The sequence below is a fragment of the Nomascus leucogenys genome, chromosome 13 (assembly GCF_006542625.1).
Source record: "Nomascus leucogenys isolate Asia chromosome 13, Asia_NLE_v1, whole genome shotgun sequence".
Classification (NCBI taxonomy): Eukaryota; Metazoa; Chordata; class Mammalia; order Primates; family Hylobatidae; genus Nomascus; species Nomascus leucogenys.
In genome coordinates this window covers 89,023,874-89,050,266 of record NC_044393.1, presented here as the reverse complement: position 1 = coordinate 89,050,266, position 26,393 = coordinate 89,023,874, and the positions used below count along the sequence as shown (strand labels likewise).

General features: G+C 48.0%; 2 protein-coding genes across 3 annotated transcripts in view; one reads left to right on the top strand and one right to left on the bottom strand.

Moving 5' to 3' along the window:
- PARP12 (poly(ADP-ribose) polymerase family member 12) overlaps positions 1-13,755 on the top strand; it is a 40,316-nt gene extending 26,561 nt beyond the window's left edge. The window contains exons 8-12 of the mRNA XM_030825845.1: positions 3,144-3,240; positions 8,759-8,834; positions 10,080-10,210; positions 11,138-11,289; positions 12,613-13,755. Of these exons, the coding sequence (XP_030681705.1) occupies positions 3,144-3,240; positions 8,759-8,834; positions 10,080-10,210; positions 11,138-11,289; positions 12,613-12,938 (782 nt within the window). The 3' untranslated portion in view covers positions 12,939-13,755. The remainder of the gene's footprint in view (positions 1-3,143; positions 3,241-8,758; positions 8,835-10,079; positions 10,211-11,137; positions 11,290-12,612) is intronic.
- A 3,458-nt stretch (positions 13,756-17,213) lies between these two features.
- Positions 17,214-26,393, bottom strand: part of TBXAS1 (thromboxane A synthase 1) — a 190,235-nt gene continuing 181,055 nt past the window's right edge. For both annotated transcript variants that reach the window (XM_030825843.1, XM_003270804.4), the window contains exons 11-13: positions 21,590-21,727; positions 19,660-19,822; positions 17,214-17,482 (exon numbers count right to left, since the gene is read on the bottom strand). In XM_030825843.1, coding sequence (XP_030681703.1) covers positions 17,408-17,482; positions 19,660-19,822; positions 21,590-21,727 — 376 coding nt within the window. In that variant the 3' untranslated portion in view covers positions 17,214-17,407. The remainder of the gene's footprint in view (positions 17,483-19,659; positions 19,823-21,589; positions 21,728-26,393) is intronic.

Genomic DNA, 26,393 nt, shown 5'->3' with positions numbered 1-26,393 from the left:
TGGAGGACAAGCAGGGTCAGCATGCATGTAGTGTGGTTGTCCTGCTGTGTCCAAGGACTAACCGAGTCCCTGACAGGTGTCCGAGCAGCTCCGTCGTGCAGTGTCTGCCTTTCACTCCCTGCTGCGGCAGTGCTGCTGTCATCTTTTTTTTGAGACAGAGTCTCGCTCTGTCACCCAGGCTGGAGTGTAGTGGCGTAATCTTGGCTCACTGCAACCTCCGCCTCCCGGGTTCAAGTGATTCTCGTGCTTCAGCCTCCCATGTAGCTGGAATTACAGTCATGAGCCATCACACCTGGCTAATTTTTTGTATTTTTAGTAGAGACGGGGTTTCATCATGTTGGCCAGACTGGTCTTGAATTCCTGTCCTCAAGTTCCTTGGCCTCCCAATGTGCTGGGATTTCAGGCATGAGCCACCACGCCTGGCCTGCTGCCATCTTTTCTGTAGGTGACTTTGGAGTTGATGGGTTTAACGGATGGTAGGACACAGAATAATTAAAAGTCCCTGAGAAGCAGATTTTAATGCACTCATGGTGTCCTGAGGCTGGGGCCTTAGGAAACCATGTTTCATCCTGGTTACCTTACAGAGAGAAATAGGCCACCCTTCGGCCAGTTCCTCCAAGTGGCTGATTTGTGAGAATTTTTTTTTTTTAGTTTTAATTTTGTGTAGTTTCTCTTAAGCCATTTCCACATGAGTGTAATGGTCCAGCTTTATTCAGTTCCGTTTTGCCTGTATTTCACATTTTAAACTCTGAGTCCTTCTGAATGTTCAGCATTTTATAAGGGAGTAAGTGGGCCTTCCTTTAAACACAGTTTATGGTTTTCTTTATTTTTGCAGACCTTTATTCTATGTGGAGTATAGTGAAGTGTCTGGTGAATTATCCTAAAACCACTTTGGCTGTCTGTTTCTGGCCTTGGTTTTGCTTGTGGTTTTGTGGCACTTGTGGTTTTGCTTAGGGTAGATCACTACCCCCTTGACATGCCCTTACAGTGAAGTTTTTCTCTTCTAGAGTGTGAACTGCCTCTGCTGGAGAGTGCCAGCCACGTGTGGTCTGGTTTGCTTTCCACGGCCTGACACACACCAGTGCATGAGAGGGGACAATGAAAGCATAGACGTTAATCAAATCAGGACTGCCCTGGAGGTCAGGACTGTGTGGCAAGCATGCATCTGACTGCTGCTGACGGCAATCTGGACTATTTCTTTTAAATATCTGGAAAATATCAAAACAGATATATCAGAAATGTCAGATACTACCTTGATCATTCCCAACCTAGGCCACACCCTGGGGACATAACAGAACCTCATGATAGGGATGGGGAAGAGCACACATGTGCAGTTTATGATTCCTGCAGACTGACCGAAGCCCATTTGAGTGGGCACAATTTTTCTTCTTCTTCTCCTTCTCCTCCTTCTTCTCCTCCTTCCTCCTCCTCATCCTCTTCCTCGTCCTCCTCCTCGTCCTCTTCCTCATCCTCTTCCTCCTCTTCCCCCTCCTCCTCCTCTTCCTCCTCTTCCCCCTCCTCCTCCTCCTCTTCCTCTTCCCCCTCCTCCTCCTCCTCTTCCTCTTCCCCCTCCTCCTCCTCTTCCTCTTCCCCCTCCTCCTCCTCTTCCTCTTCCTCCTCTTCCTCCTCCTCCTTTTAGTAGATACCAGTATCCACAAAAGAAGCTTGAGATGAATTGGCTTCTTCCCCCACAACTTCACTACTAAGTATAAAGCAAGCCTCAAAGCAAACTGCCACACATATTTATTAGCTATTTATTAGGAAGCAAGTACATTTAAAACACACACAAAATAGCCCAAATGAGTTGTTCTGAAGGTTTAGGGATGATTCAGTTCTGCCCTTTTAGGGACTCTTGTCATAAATGATTCACTCAAGGAAAATGCCAGGATTCCAGAGGCAGAATTCTAGCATCCTGTTGGGTGGTGTCAGATGGGGCAGAATCCCCCAGAGACAGGCCACAGCCTAGGGTATCCTCTGGAAGGGTACAGAGGGAAAAGACCTCACTTTACTGTGTCCATAGAAGGGTAGGGAATGTGTCTGACACACATTTAGCCAGTCCATGTATCTTGACTCACTTTTAATTTCACCAGTGAAAGCCATTTAAGATTCATCACAGATGGCCAGTAGGCCAGTAACACCCATTTAAATATGCCAGTGAGAATGGTCTTGATGGGCGGCTGAGTAGTGGGTAACAGAAGGGGTCATGGTTGCTGCATTTGGATCATGGGCTCTGAATGAGAATGTGGATGGACCTCCAGGAATGGTGACCATCTTGGCTGCAACCTAAGAGACACACACTTGGATAACCAGCCAGTTTATGCTCAAGTGCAATAGGGCTAATTCTGGACATCTATAATTTTTAATATTAAAATGTTTTGTAAATGAAAACAAAATTAGCTTGGCATGGTGTCACACACCTGTAGTCCCAGCTACTTGGGAGGCTGAGGTGGAAGGGTTACTTGAGCCGGTGAGTTCAAGGTCCACTTGAGCAACAAAGCACAAGACCCCATCTCTTAAAAAAAAAAAAAAGTAAGACTTGAGAGGGTTTTCCTGGCAGGCAAGGACATGACAAACACTTCGAGGTATTTGTCATTTTTCAGCTTGAGGGGCCAGTTCCCCCAACCCCAAATCCTCAGGATGAGTATGGGATTCTTGAGGGTGGGGAAGCAAGAAATTTGTTTATTAAAGATATTATTAGTTTAGAAAGGTTGATGAATACTGCCATAGTTTAACTAAAACAAAGTCGTAAAACTTACATTAACTCTGAATCCCACTAACTCAAGACGTGGTAGTTTGATCTCAGGTTGGGCTGAGGCTTTTTTGTATCCAAGCTGGGAAACATTGCCAAGCAAAATAATGGTTTAAACAAGATTGGGAGAAACAATTTAAAACCGCTCATGTATAATTGATATGTGAATTACTAATCATTCCTCTATTCATTAAACCCAGTCTCCTAAGGATACCTATTTTCTTTATGAATATTTGAAATGTGTAAAATGGCCCTATTTTTAACAGACTGATTCTGGGCTTTACACATTTGGATAAGCTTTCAAATCTATCTAATTTGTGTTTATAAAACATTGCCATCCTGTGTGTATGTATATGTATATGTATATTTTTTCACTGGTTATGTTTTTTTTCAGCCTTCGTTCAGAAAAACCTGGTCTATGGCACAACTAAAAAGGTTTGCCGCAGACCCAAATACGTGTCTCCCCAGGATGTGACGACCATGCAAACCTGGTAGGTTGCAGTGGGGGGCTTGGTACTTAGGATGTAATCAGCTGGGGTGTGCTCTGCAGTGGCGACAGAAAACCTGCCTCAGACAGCACCCAGGCACCCGTTGGCTTGTACAGCGAAGTGCTCCCGCACTCTGTTATCGTTTGTCTTCTACTAGTTGGACGAGAGTGGGAATTACCCTGTGGGTAGAAGCTTCGTGATTTATAATTAGAAGGCTGCCTGTTGTGATCTGCGATGATTCCCTGGAAAAGACAGACTCTGAAGGCGAGTCTAGACTTGAAGCCAACCCATCCGTTTGTCTTTTCCATGGAATCGTTGAGTCATAGACTTGAATTTTTTAAATGTTGAAATAATGAAATAATGATGAAATTACACCAATAAAAACTCATGTATTTTAGTATTTGAATATCACGGAATACCAAAACTCTAAAAACAGATATTGCAGTCACTAATGGGCGAGCTTCATCAGGGTGAGTTTCTTTCAGTCCCAAGATGGCTGCCAGGAGCCACCAGGTTAGCTGGCCTGTGGCCTATGAGCCCCTAGAAGGGAGGAGAGAAACTTCCTATAGCAGATGAGGGGAAATTCTTGTGCTTTGCACTGATCAGACCCTATCTCAACCACTGGTGTTATTTTAGGCTTGGGGAGGTGGGATGGGATTGGAACTGAGAGGAAGGGGTCAGTGTTCTCCAAACCACACAGCCACATATTGGGGGAAGGTGGCCTGCATGGTGCAGAGGGACCACAGTGCCCATACAGTTTGGGCTTGCCAGAGCCAGTGCTGGGACTTTAGGCAGTGTTACTGGTAGCTGGCTGTACCTTCTGTTCGCCTGAGAGGTCTGGCTTGTGTCTATTTTATGGAGAACCAACAATGTCTCTTTTGGTTCTTTTGTTTTGTGAAGCACGCAAAGGTCATTTTTTAAATGAGTTTGGTACAAGATAGAGGAGAAAGGTATTATCAGTCCACGAAACTAGCAAAGTAATTTCCTGGGAATGTGCCTTACTTTTTCCTTTTTAAATTAAAATTTATTTTTGCACTGGGTGCAGTGACTCACACCTGTAATCCCAACAGTTCAAGAGGCCGAGGCGGGTAGATTGCTTGAGCCCAGGAGTTCGAGACCAGCCTGTGCGCCTGTAGTCCCAGCTACTCAGGAGGCTGAGGTGGGAGAGACACCTGAGCCCGGGGAGGTCAAGGCTGTAGTGAGCCAAGATCACGCCACTGCACTCCAGCCTGGGTGACAGAGTGAGACCCGTCTCAAAAATAATAATAATAATTATTATTGTTTTTGACTATGTATAAAACCTTCACGTGATTAAAAGTCAAACCTATATAAAATGGTATCCTCTGTAGTCTGTAACTTCCTCCCTGTAATCTCTACCCTGTTCACACTGTGGGTAACATTAGTTTCTGGTTTCTCTTTTTTATGTTTCTCTTTGCAAAAATAAGCATTTGCATACATACATATAAAAGTATTTTCTTCTTGCACAAAAGGGAATGTGCTGTCTATACTGTTCTATACCCTTTTTTGTTTTCACTTAAAAATAGATCCTGATAATCACTTTGTTTCAATTCATTAACTTCCTCAATCTGTTTCTTCTTTCCTGGTTCTCTGTAATATGTATGTACCATAGTTTACTTAATATGTCCCCTTTTCATGGATGTTTGTGTTGTTTTCAGTCTTTTGCTATTACGAAGTATAATGCCGTGATGAACCCTTTGATGTATGTGCTGTTTCAAATTTTGGAGGTATGGCCGGGTGCAGTGGTGCACACCTATAATCCCAGCACTTTGGGAGGCCAAGATGGAAGAATCACTTGAGCCCAGGAGTTTGAGACCAACCTGGGCAACATAGCGAGACCCCGTCTCTTTTTTTTTTTTAATTTAAAAAAACAAATTTTGGAGGTAGACTGTTAGGTCAGAGTCCTAGGAAGTAAACCAAGTTCCTTTCCATGGGCTTGAATCATTATGCACACCCAGTAGGACGCATGAGATGCCACAGAGCGAGTTGTCAGGCTCTTGGGCTTTTGCATTTCTCAGGGGTAAAAGATGGGTCAGTGGACTTCTGTTTGCTCTCTTTTAGGAGTGAGGTTGAATATTATTTCTAACATGTAAGTGCCGTTTTTGCTTCTTTTTCTGTGGACTGTTGGTCTTTTTATCCATTTTTCTATCAACTTTCTGATTTTTTCTTAAATATCAAAAGGCTTTTATCTATTAGGGAGGTTGACCCTTGTTTTGTTATATAAATGGCAAATATTTTCTCTTAGTTGTTTGCCTTTTGACTTTGCCTGTGAAGTATTTTACCATAAAGATATATTTCTTATTATTTTAGTTAAATGTATCAGTGTCTTACTGATTCTGGATTTAGAGTTTTGGTTGATTATGACCCTCCTATTTCTGGAAGTCATGTTTTATTCTTTTCCTATACAAAGCCTACCCTAGACAAGGTTTGGAAAAGTCTCTCTGCTTTCTGAGAGTAGATCTCTCTTGTCATTCTAATTTAGTTTTCAGGGGGCCACAAGAAGATGCCAAATGTCCAAACTAAAAGTGATTCAGGCTAAGATATGAGTGATTTGGGGTCTCCTGTAAGCGGAGTGTCACACACTGTTCACACAGATGAAGTGTTCAGTTCTTCTCTCTGACCCATGTGCCAGCAGCTGGTTGTTATTAACTCCAGTAAGCAAGTCTGCTTGGGCCTGCATGGCCAACTGGGAATCTGAGGGTAGATCACTTTCAGAAACAACTTTTCTGTTTACACAATTAATGGGGTCATAAAATGTAATGTCCATATTCAGAAGTTATAATACAGGAGTGTCATGTAAAATTTATTTATGTATGTATTTATTTATTTATGAGACAGGGTCTCACTCTGTCTCCCAGGATGGAATGCAGTGACCTGATCACGGCTTACTGCACCTTCCACCTCCCGGGCTCAAGCAATCCTCCCACCTCAGCATCCCAAGTAGTTGGGACGACAGGCATGCGCCACCACGCCCAGCTAATTTTTTTATTTTTTGTAGAGACAGAGTCTCACCATGTTGCCCATCCTCCATGAAAATGTTTCATTCATGTGATTGGGTCTTATTTTTTCTTTTCTTACCTTCTTTTGTGTATATGTATATTTTAAAGGCTATGGTAGAAACTACATGTCCTTCACTTAAGTACAAGTAAATCAATATCTTTGCCCTCCTATCTTCCATTTGCCTTCCTCTCAACTTTTTTAAACCTCAAGAGGCACCATTATTTTATACTCTGAAAGTTTCATTAAATTTACTCACATTTTTACCACTTTGTCCTTTCAGATTACCTTAGATCAGGGGTGTCCAATCTTTTGGCTTTCCTGGGCCGTATTAGAAGAAAAAGAATTGGGCCACACATAAAATACACTAACACTAATGATAGCTGAGCTAAAAGAAAAAAAAAAAAACCACAAGAAAATCTCATAAGGTTTTAAGAAAGTTTACAGATTTGTGTTGGGTCACATTCAAAGCTGTCCTGGGTCACATGCAGCCTGCGGGCTGCAGGTTGGACAAGCCTGCCTTCAATGAAGATTTGTTGGAAAACTGTTTTTGGTTTGTCTGAATATGTATGTATGTATGTATTTATTTATTTTGAGATGGAGTCGCACTGTCGCCCAGGCCAGAGTGCAGTGGCATGATCTTGGCTCACTGCAACCTCCGCCTCTTGAGTTCAAGCGATTCTCCTGTCTCAGCCTCCTGAGTAGCTTGGACTACTGGTGTGCGCCACCATGCCCAGCTAATTTTTGTATTTTTGGTGGAGATGGGGTTTCATTATGTTGGTCAGGCTGGTCTTGAACTCCTGATCTCAAGTGATCTGCCCACTTTGGCCTCCCAAAGTGCTGGGATTACAGGCATGGGCGACTGCGCCCGGCCAATATGCATTTATTTTGCCGTCAATCTTGAAGGAAGTTTTCACTGGGTATAGAATTTCGGGTTGTAGGGATTTTCTCTTGGATCATTGGTGATGATCACTCCACTGTATTCTGGCTTCCATTGTTGCTTTTGAGAAATTGCCTTTTGGTCTAACAGGTGCTTCTTTGACAGTAATCACTCTTTTTTCCTTTGGCTACTTTTAAGAGCTTCTGTTTGTCTTGGAGGTAGGCATCCTCACTAAAGTGTATCTAGGTATGTTCTTTTATTTATCATAGTTGAGATTCTTTGGCCTTCTTAAGCTGTGGATTGGTGCGTCTCATCAGTTCTCTTTGAAAATTGCCTCCACTGTCTTGTCTCTCCTCTCCTAGAGCTTCACTTAGGTTCTGATCATATTCCAGTTCTCACTGTTCTCCATGTCTCAACTTCTTTCCTGCATTTTCCATTTCCTTGTTGCTGTGAGTCACATTCTGGACAATTTCATTTCACATATCTTTCAGCTCACTGATTGTTCCTCCAGCTGGTCTAATCTGCTATTAAGCCTATCCACTGCACTTTTATTATTAAAGATTGTACTTAATTCTATAAGTTCTGTTTGGTTCTTTTTTAGATCTTCCAGGTCTTTTTATAGTTTCCTGTTCCTTGCATGTGTTTTTAAAGTTTGTCTTTTTTTCCTTTAAACATAGGAAGAATAATTGTTTTGTAATCTCTTTGATAATTTCAGCATCTTAAGTCTTTGTGGGTCTGTTTTTGGCTGATTCTTGCTGGTAGGACCTTGCTTAGTTATTTTTGAACTGTGCCATTTTCTGAGGAAAGTTATTTGTGGGAGTTCTTTGAGGCTTAGGATGAAGGTATATGTTTCATGCCAGCAGAAACAGAAGGTAGATCTATTTAGAAAGAACAGTGTATTCTGAAACTTAATAGGAATGATTTGTAATTATAGTTTCACAGTCCTTGTTCCTGAACCCTTGAGCCATATGTCTTTTGAACTGCTTTTATTTAATTTTTAGAAAGATAATGTGATGCTTGTATCACGTGACACTCTGTATTTTAGCACATTAATATTTCTGCAGTAAAGAATATGCATAGTCAGTTTAAGAAGGATAGATACAGATCACAATGGCCTCTTACTAAATAACTTCAGTCAAATTTCCACTGCCAAATGAGTTTTGATGTCACTTTTATGTTTTTTAAAAAATGTTTTATTTCATATTTTCTCCTACTTTTCCTGAGCTGTATAAAAAAAGTTTTAAAATGTCAATTATACCTCATTGAGGCCTTAAAAAATGTCTTTAGAGCTCTTAGAATTTCAGAATTGTGGATAAAGGTTTATGGCCATGTGTGTGCTCCTTTAACCACGTACTCCATCCCTTTTATTCCTTTTGTGTGGTAGTTGGGACACAGGCGAGAAATAGATCTCTCAGGACTGTTTGGAGTTTGGCTACATAGGCAAAGATATAAGTGCTCTCATGTTGTGAATATTGTGCTAACATTCTTCCTTGCCTTCTACCTGCTCTTAAAATATGATATGCTGAGACTCAAGACTGGTGATATTGGCTAACAGAGACCACCTATGGTATATTTGGCTTTGTGTAAGAATAAAATGTCTACGTGTTTTTGTTTACATTTTTGTAGCAATACCAAGTTTCCAGGCCCGAAGAGCATCCCAGACTATTGGGACTCCTCTGCCCTGCCAGACCCAGGCTTTCAGGTAGGGGATGCACACGCCTGGGGCTGGACAGGAAGGTGTTCTGTAGAAGTGGGTGTGTGTGAACAGACTGTGCCATTCCTCAACACTGAAGAAGCTGTAAGGCTGGGGCTAATTGGGGTAGGAGGGCAGTGACAGATGTGGGCTTTATTTTTGTTTTCGTTTTTTTGCAGAGGGTTTTGTTTTTTCACCACCCAGGAGTTGGCTGTGGCTCTGAGGGGAGGAGTCGTCTTGTGGAGGGAGGAGGATGAGCTGTGAAATTTGCTAGAAAGGGCAGAAATAAGGAGCTTATGGGCTGGGCTTAACCAGTAAATACCAATTTTACTAAGCGAGAAAAGGAAAAGAAGCCTGGGAAGGACCTGAGTCCGATGGACATTTGGAGGGGAGTTACTGTCAGGAGGGAAGGCATTCACGACTAGCAGACAGGAGAATGGACAGTCAATTTGGCAGCTTGTTGAGGGGCTCTGACCAGTGGGAGCTGTGCAGAGTGCAGGAGAGTACGCAGACTAACATCTGAGGCTGCCCGTCTGCACCTGGGCTGATGTCTGCCAGCTGGCCGGCTGCCGAGCACTGTGTAACTCAGCTTTACAACATGACGGTCCCTGTCCTGGGAGGACTTACTGAGCTTGTACAAGGCACATGCAGATGCCAACAGTGCAGGCAAGAAGTGCTAAGGACCTGAAGGAGTTCAACACGTTTGTCTAGACAACTCTGTGGTCTTTGGACCATGTAGTCCAACCTGTGTCTTTGGCCTGTGTGGGACAAAAAAAAAAAAAAAGAGCAGGGACATCCAGGGGATACCCTGGATGGTGGCTTAAGCATCACATGTCTGTCCTTTAGATTGGTTTCACAGTGATGAGGAGCAAAGTGACTACTTGAAAACATAGTAAATCCTCAACGTCATCAATAGGTTCTTGGAAACTGACTTAAAGTGGCACAACATTCTGTCTAACGAAACCCAATTTCCCATATGCTAACTGACATAAACAAGAGGTAAGTTCCTATGGCATGCAGTTTGTTGTTTTACTTAAAATTGCAGTTTCCGAGAACCTATCAATGACATTTCATGAGGACCGATTGTCTCCTATGCCTGGGGAAACCACATCATCACGGGAGGTGGGAATGTGGTCACTGCTCTCTGGGCTTTTGTGCTTCTGCGGTTCTAGTGTTTACAAGAAGCTTTGGGAAGGGACTGATTTATATTCTGCATGTTGATGGTAATGCACTAAAAACATTTGCCCCTTGCAGAAGATCACCCTTAGTTCTTCCTCGGAAGAGTATCAGAAGGTCTGGAACCTCTTTAACCGCACGCTGCCTTTCTACTTTGTTCAGAAGATCGAGCGAGTACAGAACCTGGCCCTCTGGGAAGTCTACCAGTGGTGCGTTGGGGCTCGCTCTTGGTGGGCTGGTGGCTCTGTCCCTTCACACCGCTGGCTGGTTGCCACATGTGGCCCGGGTTTCCAGGAAAAGCAGAGTGGCAGTTAGGGCTGCCATGTGCTGAGAGCTGTGTGTCTGCTCTCCTTCATCCGCTCCCCCGGGGCAGTGTGGTCGCACATCCCATTGTAGAGATGAGGGCACCGCGGCTTCCTGGAGCATACCACCTGGTCCCGTTCATGAGGGGTGGCAAAGCCAGCACCCTCACTTGTCCATTCTGCCTTCCTGGAGACCAGTGGGATGGGTCAGTACAGCCCACCACACCATTAGCCCCAGGAACATGAGGCTGTGGCTGGAGAGCAGGGGTCTCAGGTGCATACATGAGGACTGGCTTGTCCTTGAGCACCCACTCACTTGTCTATGTGGGGAGGAATCCTACAATAGGTCACCATGGCAGGCTGGGTCTTGCTGACCTGTCCCCAAATGGGGTTGGGGCAGTGTAATCTGTACTCGGTGCACAGTGAAGAAGTCTGGGAACGGGAGAGGGGAGAAGGATGGGCACCCACTGACCAGCAGCCTCAAAACTCCTACAGCATCCCAGGGCTCAGCTCCACGCAGGAGCAAGGTGGGGCGGGGTTGGGGGAAATGGTACCCATTTTCCAAGGGCTGCTCTGCTTTTGGAGTCCAGGGAGCGCCTGCAGTCTGGAGCTGTGGAGGGAGGGTTTTCACCCAGCTCCCACGATCCCCCTTCTTTCCCACACCCTGGCTTGTGGCTGGAGCCTCACAGGCCTAGTCAGGGTAGCTTGTGACCTGCGTCTCTTGGTCCCAGGACACTTTGGGAATTTTGGAAAAATATGTTGTTTTGCATCAGGTAGGCTGTATTTGGTGGCCGGCACAGTCTGCCCCCAGCACACATTCTTCTGTGATTCTAGGCAAAAAGGACAGATGCAGAAGCAGAACGGAGGGAAGGCCGTGGATGAGCGGCAGCTGTTCCACGGTACCAGCGCCATTTTCGTGGACGCCATCTGCCAGCAGAACTTTGACTGGCGGGTCTGTGGTGTTCATGGCACTTCCTACGGCAAGGGTAAGGGATGACTGGTCTCCACCAGCAGAACCTATGTTGCTTTGCCCCTGCATAGGAACAGACTGCGAGAGGGCATGAAGGGACCAGCCTGAGCCGATCAGCAGGTTCAAACTCCATGCGTGGTGGTACCTGGGTATGGCTACCAGTCACATCCTTGCTCTTGCTCCTCTGGGCATGGTCAGGAGCTTGGCCCCAGGTGTGGGCAGGGTGGCCTGCCTAGGCTGGGGTGTTGCTTGCCTGTGGAGCAGAGGCCCTGGGAGATGGTGACAGAGACGGGAGAGGAGAGGGGATACCTTCCCAGCCCTGATGAAGTCCCTGATTGTGCCTTTACTATTGATTTCCTTAGAATAGAAACCAGAAACCCTCAGAGATACTCATGTAAACATGTATTCTAGCTATCATGTGAGTTATCTGAGTGTTTTCTTGTCTGTTATTTTTAAACTTGCCAAAGAAAGTGTTAAAATATTACTTCTTTGGAAATCCAAATTCAAGAAAATTGGAATAATAATAATAAAAAAAAACCTCTTTGGGTAAATTTTACCTGGATTCATTGGTTTTAACATGTTGCCACTTCTCTCTTTCTCTCTCCCTCTCTCTCTTTCTGCACCATTTTCAGGTAGGTGGCATTTATTGTCTCCTTTCACCCTTTAACACATCCCAAGAACAGGACATTATCTTCTGTAACCACAATATGCTTACCAAGTTGAGAACATTTTTTGCCCAGCAGTCCATGTTCCAGGTCCATCAGTTCTTTGTTAGTCAGTTTCCGTCTGAGGTAGCGATGGTGTGGGGTCAAGATGGGCAGCAGCCAGTGGTAGACTTGTGGATTCAAATGTACAGGTGACAGCTTCTAACTCAGATTTCCATTTGACAAGGCTCATAATTCTATATGCTGGGCTGCCGGAGTCTACAGACTGCTTCCATATATGGGATCTCATTCATTTTCCATGCCAACCCTGTAAGGTTGGGCTGACCAGCCCCATTTTATGCCTGAGGAATCTGAGGTTTGGGGGATTAAGTAGTGACATGTCCAGAGGCCTTTAGGTTTTGTGGGGCAGATCCGGAACTTGAAAGGAGTTTGCTATCTCAGTTTGGTAACTCCTCAGATGCTGCCACTCAGAAGGGTGTTGGTGTCACTGATGCATGTGACTTCATGAGGGAGAGTGGAGACATGGCACAGAGGGAGGGAGGGAGGGAGATGCGGGGCGGAAGAGTAGAGGCCCTGGTGTTGCACATCACCAGGATGCTGTTCGCAGTGTGCTGACCCTTCCTGGCTGCGGGCCCCTCCACCAGGTGCCCAGCTGAGCCCTCGTGTCATTTCAGGGAGCTACTTTGCCCGAGATGCTGCATATTCCCACCACTACAGCAAATCCGACACGCAGACCCACACGATGTTCCTGGCCCGGGTGCTGGTGGGCGAGTTCGTCAGGGGCAATGCCTCCTTTGTCCGTCCCCCGGCCAAGGAGGGCCAGAGCAACGCCTTCTATGATAGCTGCGTGAACAGCGTGTCCGAACCCTCCATCTTCGTGATCTTTGAGAAACACCAGGTCTACCCAGAATATCTTATCCAGTACACCACCTCCTCCAAGCCCTCGGCCACGCCCTCCATCCTGCTGGCCTTGGGCTCCCTGTTCAGCAGCTCAAAGTGAGCACACAGGAGTGTTCCAGGCCTTTCACCTGCTCTGCCTTGAAATGGCTATTTGGGCCTTTCCTTTTCTTTTTAAACAGAAAACTTTTAATGAACTGTTCTCTTAACGTTGACCTCTCAATGAAGTTATGTTCTTAATCTCTTGATAATAATGATTTTTACTTTTAAGTCACTTTTGGGCTCACTAGTGGACTAACCAGAAGTGATTGTAGTTGAGTCCAGTTTTGCTTTTTAATAATGTGTTGAAGTTTTAGTTTTTACTCTTTGTTGACTTTGCTGCTTATTGGCACCAGGGACAGAGTTTCTAGATACAATTTTATGGATTGGTTTTAATTTTTATGAGTTTGTCTCTGCAGTGATTCAGTTTTTCAGAGTCTCATGGCATCACAGTTTTTCCAGAATGACACAGTAGCCACCGGTGGAGGACAGCCCAGGGGCGGCACAGTCACTTGTGCCTGTTGCTCTGACACCAACCCAGGCAGCTCTGCTGTGGCTTCTCCTGGGCTCTGGCATTAGTTGGTCTGTGTCACATTGTCAGAACAGGTGGCTGCTGTGTGGTGCCATCGAGTCCCTGCTGGTTCCCCTTGTCCTGGTAGGGTCACCCATTGCCCAAGGAAGTGCATCCACCTGGCAGGTGACCTGGAGGAGTAGCTTCCCCGAGGACCCCCAGGCTTGGCCTGTGATTGCCCAAACCCACATTTCCTAAGCACACTGGACACCCTTAGAGTGTGGGTTTTAACATCCCTGTGAGATTGAATACTTGTGCCACACATGTCACAAAAGAGTATGGAAATAAAAGAAAATTTATCTGAAGTGGATGAAGACTCAAGCTCGTTTTTCTGCGTCTATTGATTGAGCACCTACTGAGTGCCAGGTGTTTTTCTGAGAGTCAGGGATTGATGGCCTTTGTTCATTTGGACTGCTGTAACAAAACACCATGGACTGGGTGGCTCATCAACAGCAGACGTTGATTTACCGGTTTGGAGTCTATAAAGTCCAACTCCTGCTTCCTCATAGATTCAGTCTTCTCACTGTAACCCCACACGGTGGAAGGGCCTCTTTTATAAAGGCACCGAATCACATTCATGAGGGCTGCGCCCTAGTGGTCTAATCACCTCTACGTTAAATACTATCACCGCAGGGGTGAGGATTTCAACATTGGAATTTTGGGGGTCATAACATTCAGACTGTATCAGGGTTGTGACAGAGCTGATGACATGGCTTTGTGAGCTATGTATGGATTTATTACGAAGACAATGAAGCTGAAGGTTCAGGGCCCCTCACTTGCTGGAGCCCCTCCCCAGGCCCTAGGAGGGACCCTAGCAATATGGTCACGTGGTCATAGGTTTTGATAAAATTTGCAAACGTTACACATTTTTTTTTCTCTTGCCTCCAATTCGTAGATAAGTTTCAGGCACCATAAGACCCAGGTTCACCATTGAGCAATGTGCTGTGCATATGGAGAGAGTGTTGTGTGTGTCCCCCATACGTGGCAGTTTACAGGAGCCTCCCTTCTGGGCATTGGCTGGTTCTGGTCCTGTTGGCGGAGGGGCTGGCAGGGCCACTGGTGTCACCAGGCTGTCAGCCCTCCCTGCTTGGTCCTCACTACCTGCTTTTTGCCCAGCCTCCACCTTCCCGAGGACGTGTGTCTGCTGGCGACTTGCTGCTTGGGCTTCAGTTGGCTTGCCTGTATTTCTCAGGTCCAAGGTGAGTATGAGCCCATTTTTCCATCTTTGGAGTGATCTGAAACCTTAACACAGGCAAGTACAATTAAGCTGGAGGAGAGCCAAGGTAAATGACCAGGGAAACAGAAAGAACAACACAGCTTCACCCAGCAGCTGGGTCAGCCACATGGTTGCCCGTGGTATGATTTTCAGAACCCCCTCCGAATTTCCCTCACAGCCTGACTGATCCTGCCATTTCACTCATTGCTTTTTCATTAAGTCATTGGTCCTGCTATGGTGTAGTTGGGCAGGGGGCAAAGAGGTGTCAGAGAAAACTATTAAATCAGATGCACGTCTGTTGCTTAGGTCTCGCATGTAAGTGAACTGATTCTATGCTTCTGAATCATCTGGGAGCTGGGGAGATTCAGGGAGCAGAACTGGTTCACTGGGGGTGTAGATGGGGAGAGCGGCCAGAGGGATCCGCTGGGAGATGCTCAGTTGCTCTGAAAAAGTCCACTGAGCTGTGAAGACTGCGGCAGCCATGGCTGGGTGACCTGGGAGAAAGCAGGTTAGGAAGAGCAAGTCCTTGGACCAGCAATGCTAGGGAGGGTGGGAGCCACGTGGCCAGATGGCCTGATGACGGGGAGGGAGCCGTTCCTGCCGGTGCAGAGAGGGTGGGCGTTGTGATGAGAAGGGGTCGAAATGACTATGACTCTCAAGATGTTTGGTGCCAGGAGGTGGTAGAATCCGGGACATGGGTGTATGTGTGTGGGATTGGCCAGAATCTTTGTGAGGACCCAGTTGGGAATCTAGCAAGAGGGTTTTTTGGAGGACCAGGCGGTGCAGTTCCCTGCCCTGTGATAGCTGGTATTGGATGTGAACAGTGGGATTTAAGCAGAGGTGGGGTTGGTGGGTTCACACAGTAGAAGGACTGAAGTCCAGTGACCCCAGCACATGAGGAAGCCTCTACCACTGTGTCTGAAGGTGGTGACTACCTGAGCTGGGAAGGTGAGGGAAGCTGGATGGAGCTGACAGGCCGGGGGGTGGGGCCAGAGGTCCCAAGGGAGGGCTCAGGTTGTGGGGCTGTGCTCCAAGCAGGGAGCTGAGTGCACCATTGGGCCTGTCTGCAGGCTGAGGTTCTATGGTGGCGGCGGCCGTGGGGAGGTCAGAGATTGTGGGACAGGCAGGGAGGCCGACAGGTCCCCAGGGCTGGATGGTTTTCTCCAGTGAGTCTGAGTCCCAGGCTGGGCATTGCAGAGGGGCCAGGTGATGGAGAAGGGCAGGTGGTGGCAACAAGGGTGTGGGGAGGTCCACAGGACACCCCTGCACCTTGAGGTAGCAGTCACTCACAGGCCTGGCCCAGTGCTGGGCAGCTGGGGTGTCCTCTTCCTGCCCGGAGGGCGAGAATGAGAGAAGGGACCCCCCAAGGGGGACTTTGAGGGATGCAGGGGGTGCTCCTGGCTGAAGGGGATGGGGGACCACCAAACAGTGGAAGCAGCAGTCCCAGCAGTGAATATGTGGAAACTCATTCTGCCAACACTCCCAAAAGAGCCTGAAGTTTCTAAAGGTGGGTCGTCAGCGTCTGGGTGTCACATAAGGGGCTTACAGATTTCTACAAGATCGTTCTCTATACAACATTCAACCCCTTAAAGCTGCTCAGGTGTCAACTAGAGGACAAGAGGTGTTTTGATCGAGGCCAGCCTCCTTATTTTACAGAAGAGGCCCCTGAGGCACAGGGAGGTGATACTGCTCTTCACCAGCAGCCATGAATGCACAGCTGCTGGTGGCTGATCTTGAGACTGACCTTGCAAGTGCTTGGTTGAATGTGAACTGCTTAGCAACACAATACTTATTTTTACAAAAAAATCACCTCTATATTTTGATTCTTTGATCAAAATTGATATACAGTGTTTTTTGGGGTTTTTTTGTTTTGTTTTTGTTTTCAGATGGAGTCTTGCTCTGTCACCCAGGCTGGCGTGCAGTGGTGCGATCTCGGCTCACTGCAACCTCCACCTCCCTGGTTCAAGCAATTCCCCTGCCTCAGACTCCCAAGTAGTTGGGATTACAGGCGCCCGCCACCACGCCTGGCTAAGTTTTTTTGTATTTTTAATAGATACGGGGTTTCACCATGTTGGCCAGACTGGTCTCGAACTCCTGACCTCAGGCGATCCACCCACCTCAGCCTCCCAAAGTGCTGGGATTACAGGTGTGAGCCACCGCGACCAGCCGATACAGTGTTCTTTAAAAGAAAACGTATGTCATTTTTCAGACTCTCATTTTTCTGTCGATTGAAACTTGACTGTAAAGTTGGTACTACTCTACCTAGGAAAATCAAAGCATAATAAAGCTTTGGAACCACTGTTGAGGTTGAACTTCTGATAAATGTCATTCTCCACAACTCCACAATGCACGAGAAGCTGAAAGAGCCACGAGCTGGTGCCATCAGGACAGGCTTACCTGGGAGTCCTCATGTGCCCTGCACCATGGATTCCTTTCAGCATAAGCCTGGGACTTCCTTTAAAACCCCACATTCTCAGTTGTTTTGTCAAAACTACATTTTCACTTATTTATCAGCAATTCTTCATTTAGAGAGAGCACAGGTTCAAACCCCATTGGCAGTGTCAAAACCAAGTGCAACAAACGTTTATTAAGCATTTAGGAAATGTTATGTAAAAAACCTCTTATCCTTGCATGCCAAGCACTCTTTCAATCACTTCAGTGACATTTTTCCAAAATTCTGAACATTCACACTTAGGGTTTCCTTTGAATTTGGGGGTGCCCTCCCCCCACCCGGCGGCCTTCTGTGTCAGCGGGATACAATCTTGATATAGACACCATTTTTTGGACCTAGGGCAGATTTGGATTCTAGCTGCAGCGGTACCTAAAATAGAGAAAATTAAAATATTTGTCAAAGAGATAGTAGCGTCTCACTGTACCAATGAAGACTTGGAGGTTCAAGAGACCAAGTCCCTTGTCCAAGGTCACACGAGAAGAAAGCAGAGAGCAAAGCCCCAAACCTATCTTTCAGTGACTCCAGCCGTCCCTGCCGATCCTCCCCATCTCACTCCCCAGTTCTGGCCAGTAACGGAGCAATGCCCTCTGGCCGAGGGGCTCTGGGGAGAGCAGCTTCATGCTGTTCTGCTCATGTGTGCTGTGATCTGGCCTCACTGACATCCAGAAAGCTTTCCTATGTCCAGCTTAAAAGGCAGAGCCAGTGGTGGACTGGGGGCTTTGAAGAAAAGCCAAAGAATTACTCAAGGTGTTGGGTTTCCTCTGGAGCTGAGTAAAATGATGACCCAGTGGCTAATGTGACAGCAAAGAGTCACCAGGGTCTTAGTGCTTGGGGCTGCACGTGTCTCCTGTGGGAACCACAGCCCTCAAAGGCATCTGAAAAAGCTGCAGGCCCCAGCACTTGTCTGAGCAGACAAGGAAGAAGGGGGAGCCCTCGACTCCTGGCTGGTTCTTAAGCCGGGGAGTGCCAGGCATAAGCAGCATTTTGGGAGACTGGTCTGGCTGCTGTACTGTACGTTGAGATCGTGGGGAAGTGAGACAAGCCCTGCACACGTGGAAGCCCCGATGCAGTGGGGCTGCTCCTCCGTCTGCCCCTTGACCTCACTTGGTTTGGCTCTGCTCTGCCGATCTGCCCCTGCCTGTCTCCAGCCCAGAGTGTGTGGACGCGTTCACTTTCAGTTCACTTTCAGTACCTCAGACTCTATGTGCCCCATCCAAGCTCGTTATTCCTCCAGGACCAGCAGCTGGTCCCAGGTTGTCTGTCAGAGGCACTGCCTGTCTCAATCTAGAATTGTTGCTGTCACTGTGTCCTTATGCCTTCCTATGCCTGCGTGTCCAGGTCTGCAATTGAACAGTGGGTTCCGAGTGGCAGGACCAGCATGAGGATAGTTGCAGGGGACAGCAGTGGTCAGGATGAGCAGGGAATAGCTAACGCTGTGCAGAGACGTAGCCAGATGTCAGGAAGGAGGGAGAGCTTGGGAGTGAGCAGGATCTGGGTGAAGACCCCCGTTTCTTTCATCTCTGGCTGCTTATCCATTTGCTCATTAATGTTTGTTGAATGAATGAGTGAGCACCTGTCATGCACCTGGCATTAAGCTAGATGCTGGAAAGTCCAACAATGAATATGCCAGGCTGGGTCCCTGCCATCACAAAGCCTGCAGTCCAACTGTGTGGCCTTAGGCAAGTTATTTAACCTCTCTGAGCTTTGGTTCCTCATCTAAAGAATGGGAATAGTCACTCCTACTCTGCAGGATTGCTGTGAGTGTGAAAGGGGGGGATATAAGCTCCCTGACCTGTTGAGAAATTGGTCTGCTGGTTCTGGAGTGTGTGATGTGGGGGGAGATAGGGCTGGAAAAGTGGGTGAGGCCCCATTTCAGGAGAGCCCAGCTCTCTGGGTGAGGACAGGGTCTGTGCACCAGTCTAGTACCTCAAGAATGAAGGCATATGTTGTTGGGAAGAGGCTGTGTCACCACCTGTGAGAGGGACCAGACTGTGGCCATGGGGACATGTGAGTGTCTGCACAAGGGGGGAAGGCAAAGCTGGGGGTACACTTCAAGGAGCTGAAATCCCTCAGCTTCCCTTTGTTCTGTCAGGAGGAGCCAGAGAAGGTGTTCCCAGCTTCTGCAGGACAAGCCATGCACCCCCCACCCTGCAAAGGCAGGCACATGTCACAACTGCAAATGCCATTGTCTGTGTGCCCTATGTGGAGGTGGGAAGAGCTCCAGCAAGGTGAGGTCCAGCCCTGGTGTGCGGAGAACAATACTAATAACAATGGTTAACATGTGCTCAGGTTGGCATGCCAGGGCTTACCTGAGCGCTGTGTGAACTCACTGGATCCTCACAGGATGTTGAGAGGTAGAGGGTGTTATTATTATCATCCCCACTTTACGAATCAAGAAACTGAGGCCGAGAGAGGTTAAGAAGCTCGCCCAAGCTCACGGAGGCAGAGCCTGTTGCTGCCCCCAGGCTGGCCTGCTCTCGCGCAGAGAACGGGGGTGGCCCTCCCACCCCTGTCCCTGCCCCTGCCTCTGAGCAGTGGGGCCTCACCTGGGTCTCAGGGCAGGCTTGGAACCGGAACTTGTGCAGCACGTGGAGCAGTGTCAACTTGACCTCCAGCAGCCCCAGCTGCACCCCGAGGCAGCTCCGTGGGCCGGCCCCGAAGGGCAGGTACGTGAAGGGCCGGTGCTGCTGCCGGGCCTCAGCCTTGAACCTGCAGGTCGGTGTGGTCAGGGCTGGCTCGGAACACCCGCTCCCTTCCCTCTGCAGCCCTGTGCTCCAGCTGAGCCACCCCTGCATCTGAGACAAGGATGTCCCCAAGGCTCTGGGAGCTGATGGCTGCTCATTCCTGAGCCTCAGTCCCTCTCTGCTCCTGGCCTGTCTTCCTGCACAGCCCCAGAGGCAGAGCTGAATTCACGGAATCACCTGGAATGTCCACAGCACCCTCCCTGCCTCTCCTTAGGAATTCAATGTGTGGCTAATAAGCCCACAGACTCACCACCACCCACAGTCAGAGTCTAAACACGGCATCCCTGAACCCCAGGGCTTGGCGATCACCCTCACCTGGGCCCATGGCACCACCTCCCCTCCTGTAGGATGCCCCAGCCACCACCTGCTTACTTCCTTGGCAGGGTACTGGGCACCTCAGCACCTCCCGGGCCCTCCCTGGGGGGCGTGTCCTGCTGGTTTGCCCTGCAGGTCTCTTGAGCCACACTGGCAGCCCCTCTCCTGCCCATGCTTGCTTTGCAGGCCCCTGCACTGGACACTTGAACCATTGGAAGCTGCAGTACCTGGAGAGCTGGAGGCCCTTCCTCAGAACTGCTGAATCTCCTACCAAGTAGTGCATTTGCCTGCAGCGTGTGTCCCATGACAGTGAAGCTAGGTGGCACTCACTCTTCTGTAACAGCGAGCTCACTTTTTACTACCCCTGGGCTTTATTGTGAGGCTGTAAGCCCTGTGGCTGCAGCGTGTTCAGGAGCTGCTGACTGTGGAGTATTATTTGTGTAGATCCCATTGCTCACGCTTTCCCAGTGACTGGGTCGTAGACTTGGGCTGAATTCAGTTGGAGCCATGAAAGGTGAAAACACAACTGGTGCTGGGCCAGCCCTTCCCTTGCCAGATCACACACAGAGGGGATATTGACTGGTTCTGATGAGGACCAGAGTGTGGCCGCCTGCTCAGATGTTTCCAATCACAGAGCCCAGAAATGAGATAATGAACCAAAGCCAGCTGGTGGAAGGAGGGGACCCAGGTCAACCAGCGGATCAAATGAATTCAGATTCATGGAGACATTAGCTGAAGCTATTGTTTTGGCATAGATGCCCGTTTTTTAAAAAGGAAATGATGTCCTGTTACTTTCCAGTGCAGACCTGAAATACAATCCTGTATCCCATGTCCTGGCTTGAATGAATGGAAGACAATCATTTGAAATTGCCTTGTTCCTTGCATGCAGGGCTGCTGAAATGCTAAATCTCTGGATTCAGTTTGGACCTTGAAAAAATGGTATAATTATTTATTTATTTATTTTTATTTTATTTATTTATTTTTTTTGAGACAGAGTGTCGCTCTGTTGCCCAGGCTGGAGGGCAGTGGCACCATCTCGGCTCACCGCAAGCTCTGCCTCCCGGGTTCATGCCATTCTCCTGCCTCAGCCTCCCGAGTAGCTGGGACTACAGGTGCCCACCACCACGCCCAGTTAATTTTTTGTATTTTTAGTAGAGATGGGGTTTCACTGTGTTAGCCAGGATGGTCTCGATCTCCTGACTTCATGATCTGCCTGTCTCGGCCTCCCAAAGTGCTGGGATTACAGGCATGAGCCACCGTGCCCGGCTAAAAAATGGTATAATAATTTCCTTTGGAAATTATGCCTTTTGGGGACAATTCTACTAAGTCTGTGCCTCCCGGCTGCTGCCTCCACTGGTAAATTTCTGTCCCACACACTCACATTCCTTCAGAGCTTTTTAAAAGGGGCAGCACTCACCTTTCAGGGTTGAAGGTCTCCGGGCTAGGCCAGTGCTCGGGGTCATGGTGCAGGGCACCCACGGCCATCTCTAGCACAGCACCTGCGGGGATGCGCTGCCCCAGCACCTCGCAGTCCTGAGCCGCCTCCCGTGTGAATCTGAGGGAAACACCAGGTTGGGGGGTGGGTGCAAAGTACAGACGAGGAGCAGAGCTTGGGGCATGCTGGGCAGGCAGAGTCTTGAGTGTGAAGGGGATCAGGGGCAGGCAGCATGGTGTGTGGAGAACCCCCTGCTCAGCCTCCTTCCCAGGATGACCAAGCCCCCACCCCATTACCACTCACTGCCCAGGAGTCTGCAGCCCCGAGGCTAGGCTCACTTGGTCCTTGATGAAAATGTACTCATCCATCCCTTCATGCATCCATTTGTCAAGCACCAAAGGGCCCCTCTTCTGCCCCATGTTGGGGTGCAAAGTGCTTTGGAAGGATTGCTTTCATAGTGGGGGCTTGGAGGGTCATTCCTGGGCCACAGCCTATTCTATCTTCCCATTCACAGCCAAGCCTCTTAAAATTGCCCTCGCTCACCCTCTCGCTCCCTCTCCTTCCATTTCACTGACTAGCCCTGCTGCCTGGCATCTGTCCCCTCCCTCCTGTGGATGGTCCCCATGCCAAGATCCCCAAAGAACATTTATGGGTATGTCTGATGAATACTCCTCAGTCTGACTTGGTCTGTCTATGTCATTGACTGTCTTCCTCTTGCACATTTCTTTGTTTTGTTTTTCTGTTTTAATTTTCATTTGGAAATAATTCTGAACTTACAGAAAAGTTGAAGAATAGTACATAAGATACCCATGTATCATTTACCCAGATTCACCTGCTGTTCTTGCTGCATCCTCCTCCTCCTTTTCTTCTCCTCCTCCTCCTTTTCTTCTCCTCCTCCTCCTTCTTTCTTCTTCATCTTCATTTGTTATTTATTTTTTTTTTTTTGAGACAGGGTCTCTGTCACCCAGGCTGGAGTGGCACAATCTCTGCTCACTGCAACCTCTGCCTTCCAGGTTCAAGCAATTGTCCTGCTTCAGCCTCCCAAGTAGCTCAGACTACAGGTGTGTGTCAACAGGCCTGACTAATTTTTATATTTTTTTTTTTTTTTTTTTTTAGTTTTAGGGAGGTGGGCCCCCCCCCCCCCCCCCCCCCCCCCCCCCCCCCCCCCCCCCCCCCCCCCCCCCCCCCCCCCCCCCCCCCCCCCCCCCCCCCCTAATTTTTATATTTTTAGTAGAGGTGGGGGGTGGTTTCACCATGTTGGTCAGGCTGGTCTCGAACTTGTGACCTCAAGTGATCCCCCGCCTCGGCCTCCCAAAGTTCTGGGATTACAGGCATGAGCCACTGAGCCCGGCCTGTGTCCATCATCTTTACCATTCTCTCTGTGTGTGTGTGTCTGAGAGACTCTCTCAGACACACACACACACACACACACACACACACACACACACACACACATTTCTTTCCTTGATTTCTCCCTCACTGGCAGGCTCTTCTGCATCCACCAGCCTCTTAAATCCTGGCACTTCCCAGGGATTTCGGCCGCACTCCCAGATTCAACTTCCATTATCTCCTAAGCCTCCTACCCCAACCCCAGCCTGAACCCCGGTTCCAATTTCTACCCACAGACCCGGCCTCTTCCCCGAGTGGTCCACAGAATCCTTGAAGTCGGCCTGAGCAGCAGCAGATCGTCAGAATCTTCTCCTCCTTCTGTTTCCCACACAGGCTTGAGAAAGCCAGAAACCAGAAGCTGTCCTGGACTTGTCCCTCCCTGTCTGCAGATTCATCACTGGTCTTTCATATGGTGCCATCTCTCCAGTTTTACTGCCATCTCCTTAGTTTAGATTCTCGTCGCTCCTTGACCTCTTTCCAATCCAGTCTTCTCATGACAACCAGAGCCATGTCTCTGACATGCAGTTTTGTCTGCTTCTTCCCAAGGATGGGCTGCCTAGGACAGGGAGCTGGTGCTGGGGTGAGACCCAGGTGCTTGAGGCTGTGTGGCCCCAGAGCTGAGGCTAGAGTCACAGTTAGCTGGTGAAACCTGTAGCTCAAAGTCAAGGGCAATCAGTGGGTGAAGTGAGGCCATGAATCGGAGAAGGCAGCAGATCAGAAGCCAGGAAGATGGGCAGTGACTTGTAATGCACAGTGAGAGGTAGTTTAGGACCTGGGTTTGGGATTAAGGCCATGAGCAGGTCAGGTGTGTTGGAGGCCGCTGGTGTTGATGCAGTCTCCAGGTTTGCCTGGTCAAGCTGCATTCAGGGCTGAGCCTCAGGCTGGTGTTCAGGGCTCCTGGTGCTGTGAGATCACACCCCAGTCTGACTGCTGGAGCCACTGCAGCTTGTGAACAATCTGAACCACCTTCCAGTTCCCCAGCTCGGGTCTCCTCCGTGAGGCCTGTCAGTGAGAGCCGTTCCTGGTTTCTGGGAGAGTTCTAGCTTCCTTACCTCACCAATTTCTTACAACCAACACCTGTGACTCAAGAAAACACCACTGAATCCCTCTTCCTTGCGACTTGAAATCCCGGCATGACTCTCTTAAGCTTGTACCTTGTTGATTATGGCCCAGCAGGTGACCCTGGGAAATGAGTCTACCTGGAGCCACACTCAACTCTTGGACTGAGCATTGAGACCACCTGTGTCAGTGACTTCTTCTCTGCTCCAGAAAATTCTTGCCGAGGAAGATAAACCTCTGAACCAAGAAATAGCTTCACTGTTGGCTTCAGGAAATTAATGCAAACTAATTTGTCTGAGCAAACCGCTTTCCTATCAGGACAATGGTTTGCTTGCTTGAGCAAACAGCTCACTTACCAGACAGCAGTCTTACCTGTCAGAACTCCCTTCAACTCACCTACCTGTATTCACTCATTCCTAAATTGTTATGTCATCTTGCCCAATTTCTTTTCTTTTCTTTTTTTTTTTTTTTTTTTGAGACAGAATCTCGCTCTGTTGCCCAGGCTGGAGTGCAGTGGCACGATCTCAGCTCACTCATCTTGCCCAATTTCAAACATTCCTTGCCACGAAAGACCTACCTTAAACCTCTGTAGCCCAAACTCCAAACCTTATAAGTGTCCTTTCCTGATCTGCTGGCTTTGAATTCCTGTTAAACAAATGTTCTGTCACTCTTCAGACCTACATGCAACCTTCTAGAAACAAACTTCGAGGTGGAGAGGTGAAGAACCTCTCTCTTCCTGAACTTGGGTAGACTTTTGGACTTCAAGTGTTGAGCACATGCTCTCAAGAGTTCTGGTCATGGCCAGGTGTGGTGGCTCATGCCTATAATCCCAGCACTTTGGGAGGCGGAGGTGTGTGGATCACCTGAGGTCAGGAGCTGGAGACCAGCCTGGCCAACATGGCGAAACCCCGTCTCTACGAAAAATACCCAAATTAGCCAGGCGTGATGTTGTGCACCTGTAGTCCCGGCTACTCAGGAGGCTGAGGCACCAGAATCGCTTGAACCCAGGAGGAGGAGGTTGCAGTGAGCTGAGATCGCACCACTGCACACCTGAGCGACAGAGCGAGACTCCGTCTCAAAAAAAAAAAAAAAAAGTTTTGGTTACAGTTGATTTGGGATTTTAAAGGATGAGATAGAGCCTTTTAGGACGAGGGCAGAATTACAGCCCCAGCTTCTCTTCATCACCTCCCTGCACCTCTCAGCCCACCCCCTCCCCAACTACTTCTGTGACTATAGGGTTGGACTGAGAAGTCTCTCTGACTTCAGCGTTATCCCACTCCAACAGATCTGGCTCATAGCAAGAAAACCAAGCCCCACTTCCTGCCTCCTACCTTCCAGACTTCAGGCCATTTCCTATCCCAGGTAACATGGGAGTTGGGAGGAGACGCTGGTCACACCCTCTGTCAAGGCTTGTCCTCGAGATACCCTCCCTATGTAGCAAAGTTCTGTTTCCCTAATGAATCCTGTACATGGGCTCCCACTCCTGCTCCTGTCTGTACCACTCCCACGTGCCTGGAATCCATGAAAAATCTTCTGAGTCTTAAGTCCTTAACACAGAACATGAGAACATCTAATGAGGACAGGCTCAAACCGTCCATCAGCTGCCATGATAATTCTGGAATACTGGAACACCAGAATTGGTCCTGGTTTATTTAGTTATTTATCTGCTCACCTATCTGTTTATTATTTCATTGTGGTAATATATATATATATATAAAATGTGTGCAGTTCTGTGGTTTTGGTACGTTCATTGTGCAACCAGCACTGCCATCCATCTCCAGAACTTTTTCCTCTTCCCCCACTGAAATTCTGGGTCCCTTAAACACTAACTCCCTCCCTTCCCCTCTCCCTGGTCCCTGGCAGACAGCCTTCTACTTTCTGTCTTTGTTAATTTGGCTTCTCTGAGTGAGTCCTGGTGAGGGAAGGAAATTTGGCCTTGAAAATCTGTTCCCTGTTGTCTATGTCTCTACCGATAGCTTCTTCTCCCAGAGAGGAAAATGTTTGATCAGATTGTTCATTTTACCCAAGGGCAATGGCACAATCTCATTTATGCTTTACTTTTAAAGGGTAGACTATATATGCTTGTATATGAACATAACATTTCTAGAAGAATACTTAAATTTCTATCTTTCTCTTCTCTAGGGGATGGGATTGGGATGAAGAATGGCAGGGGGCCTTTTTTTTTTTTAATTATTCTGTATTGTTTAGGGAACTGTTTTGTTTTTTTTTTTTGAGATAGAATCTCGCTCTGCCACCCAGGGTGGAGTGCAGTGGCACTATCTTGGCTCACTGCAATCTCCGACTCCCAGGTTCAAGCAATTCTCCTGCCTTAGCCTCC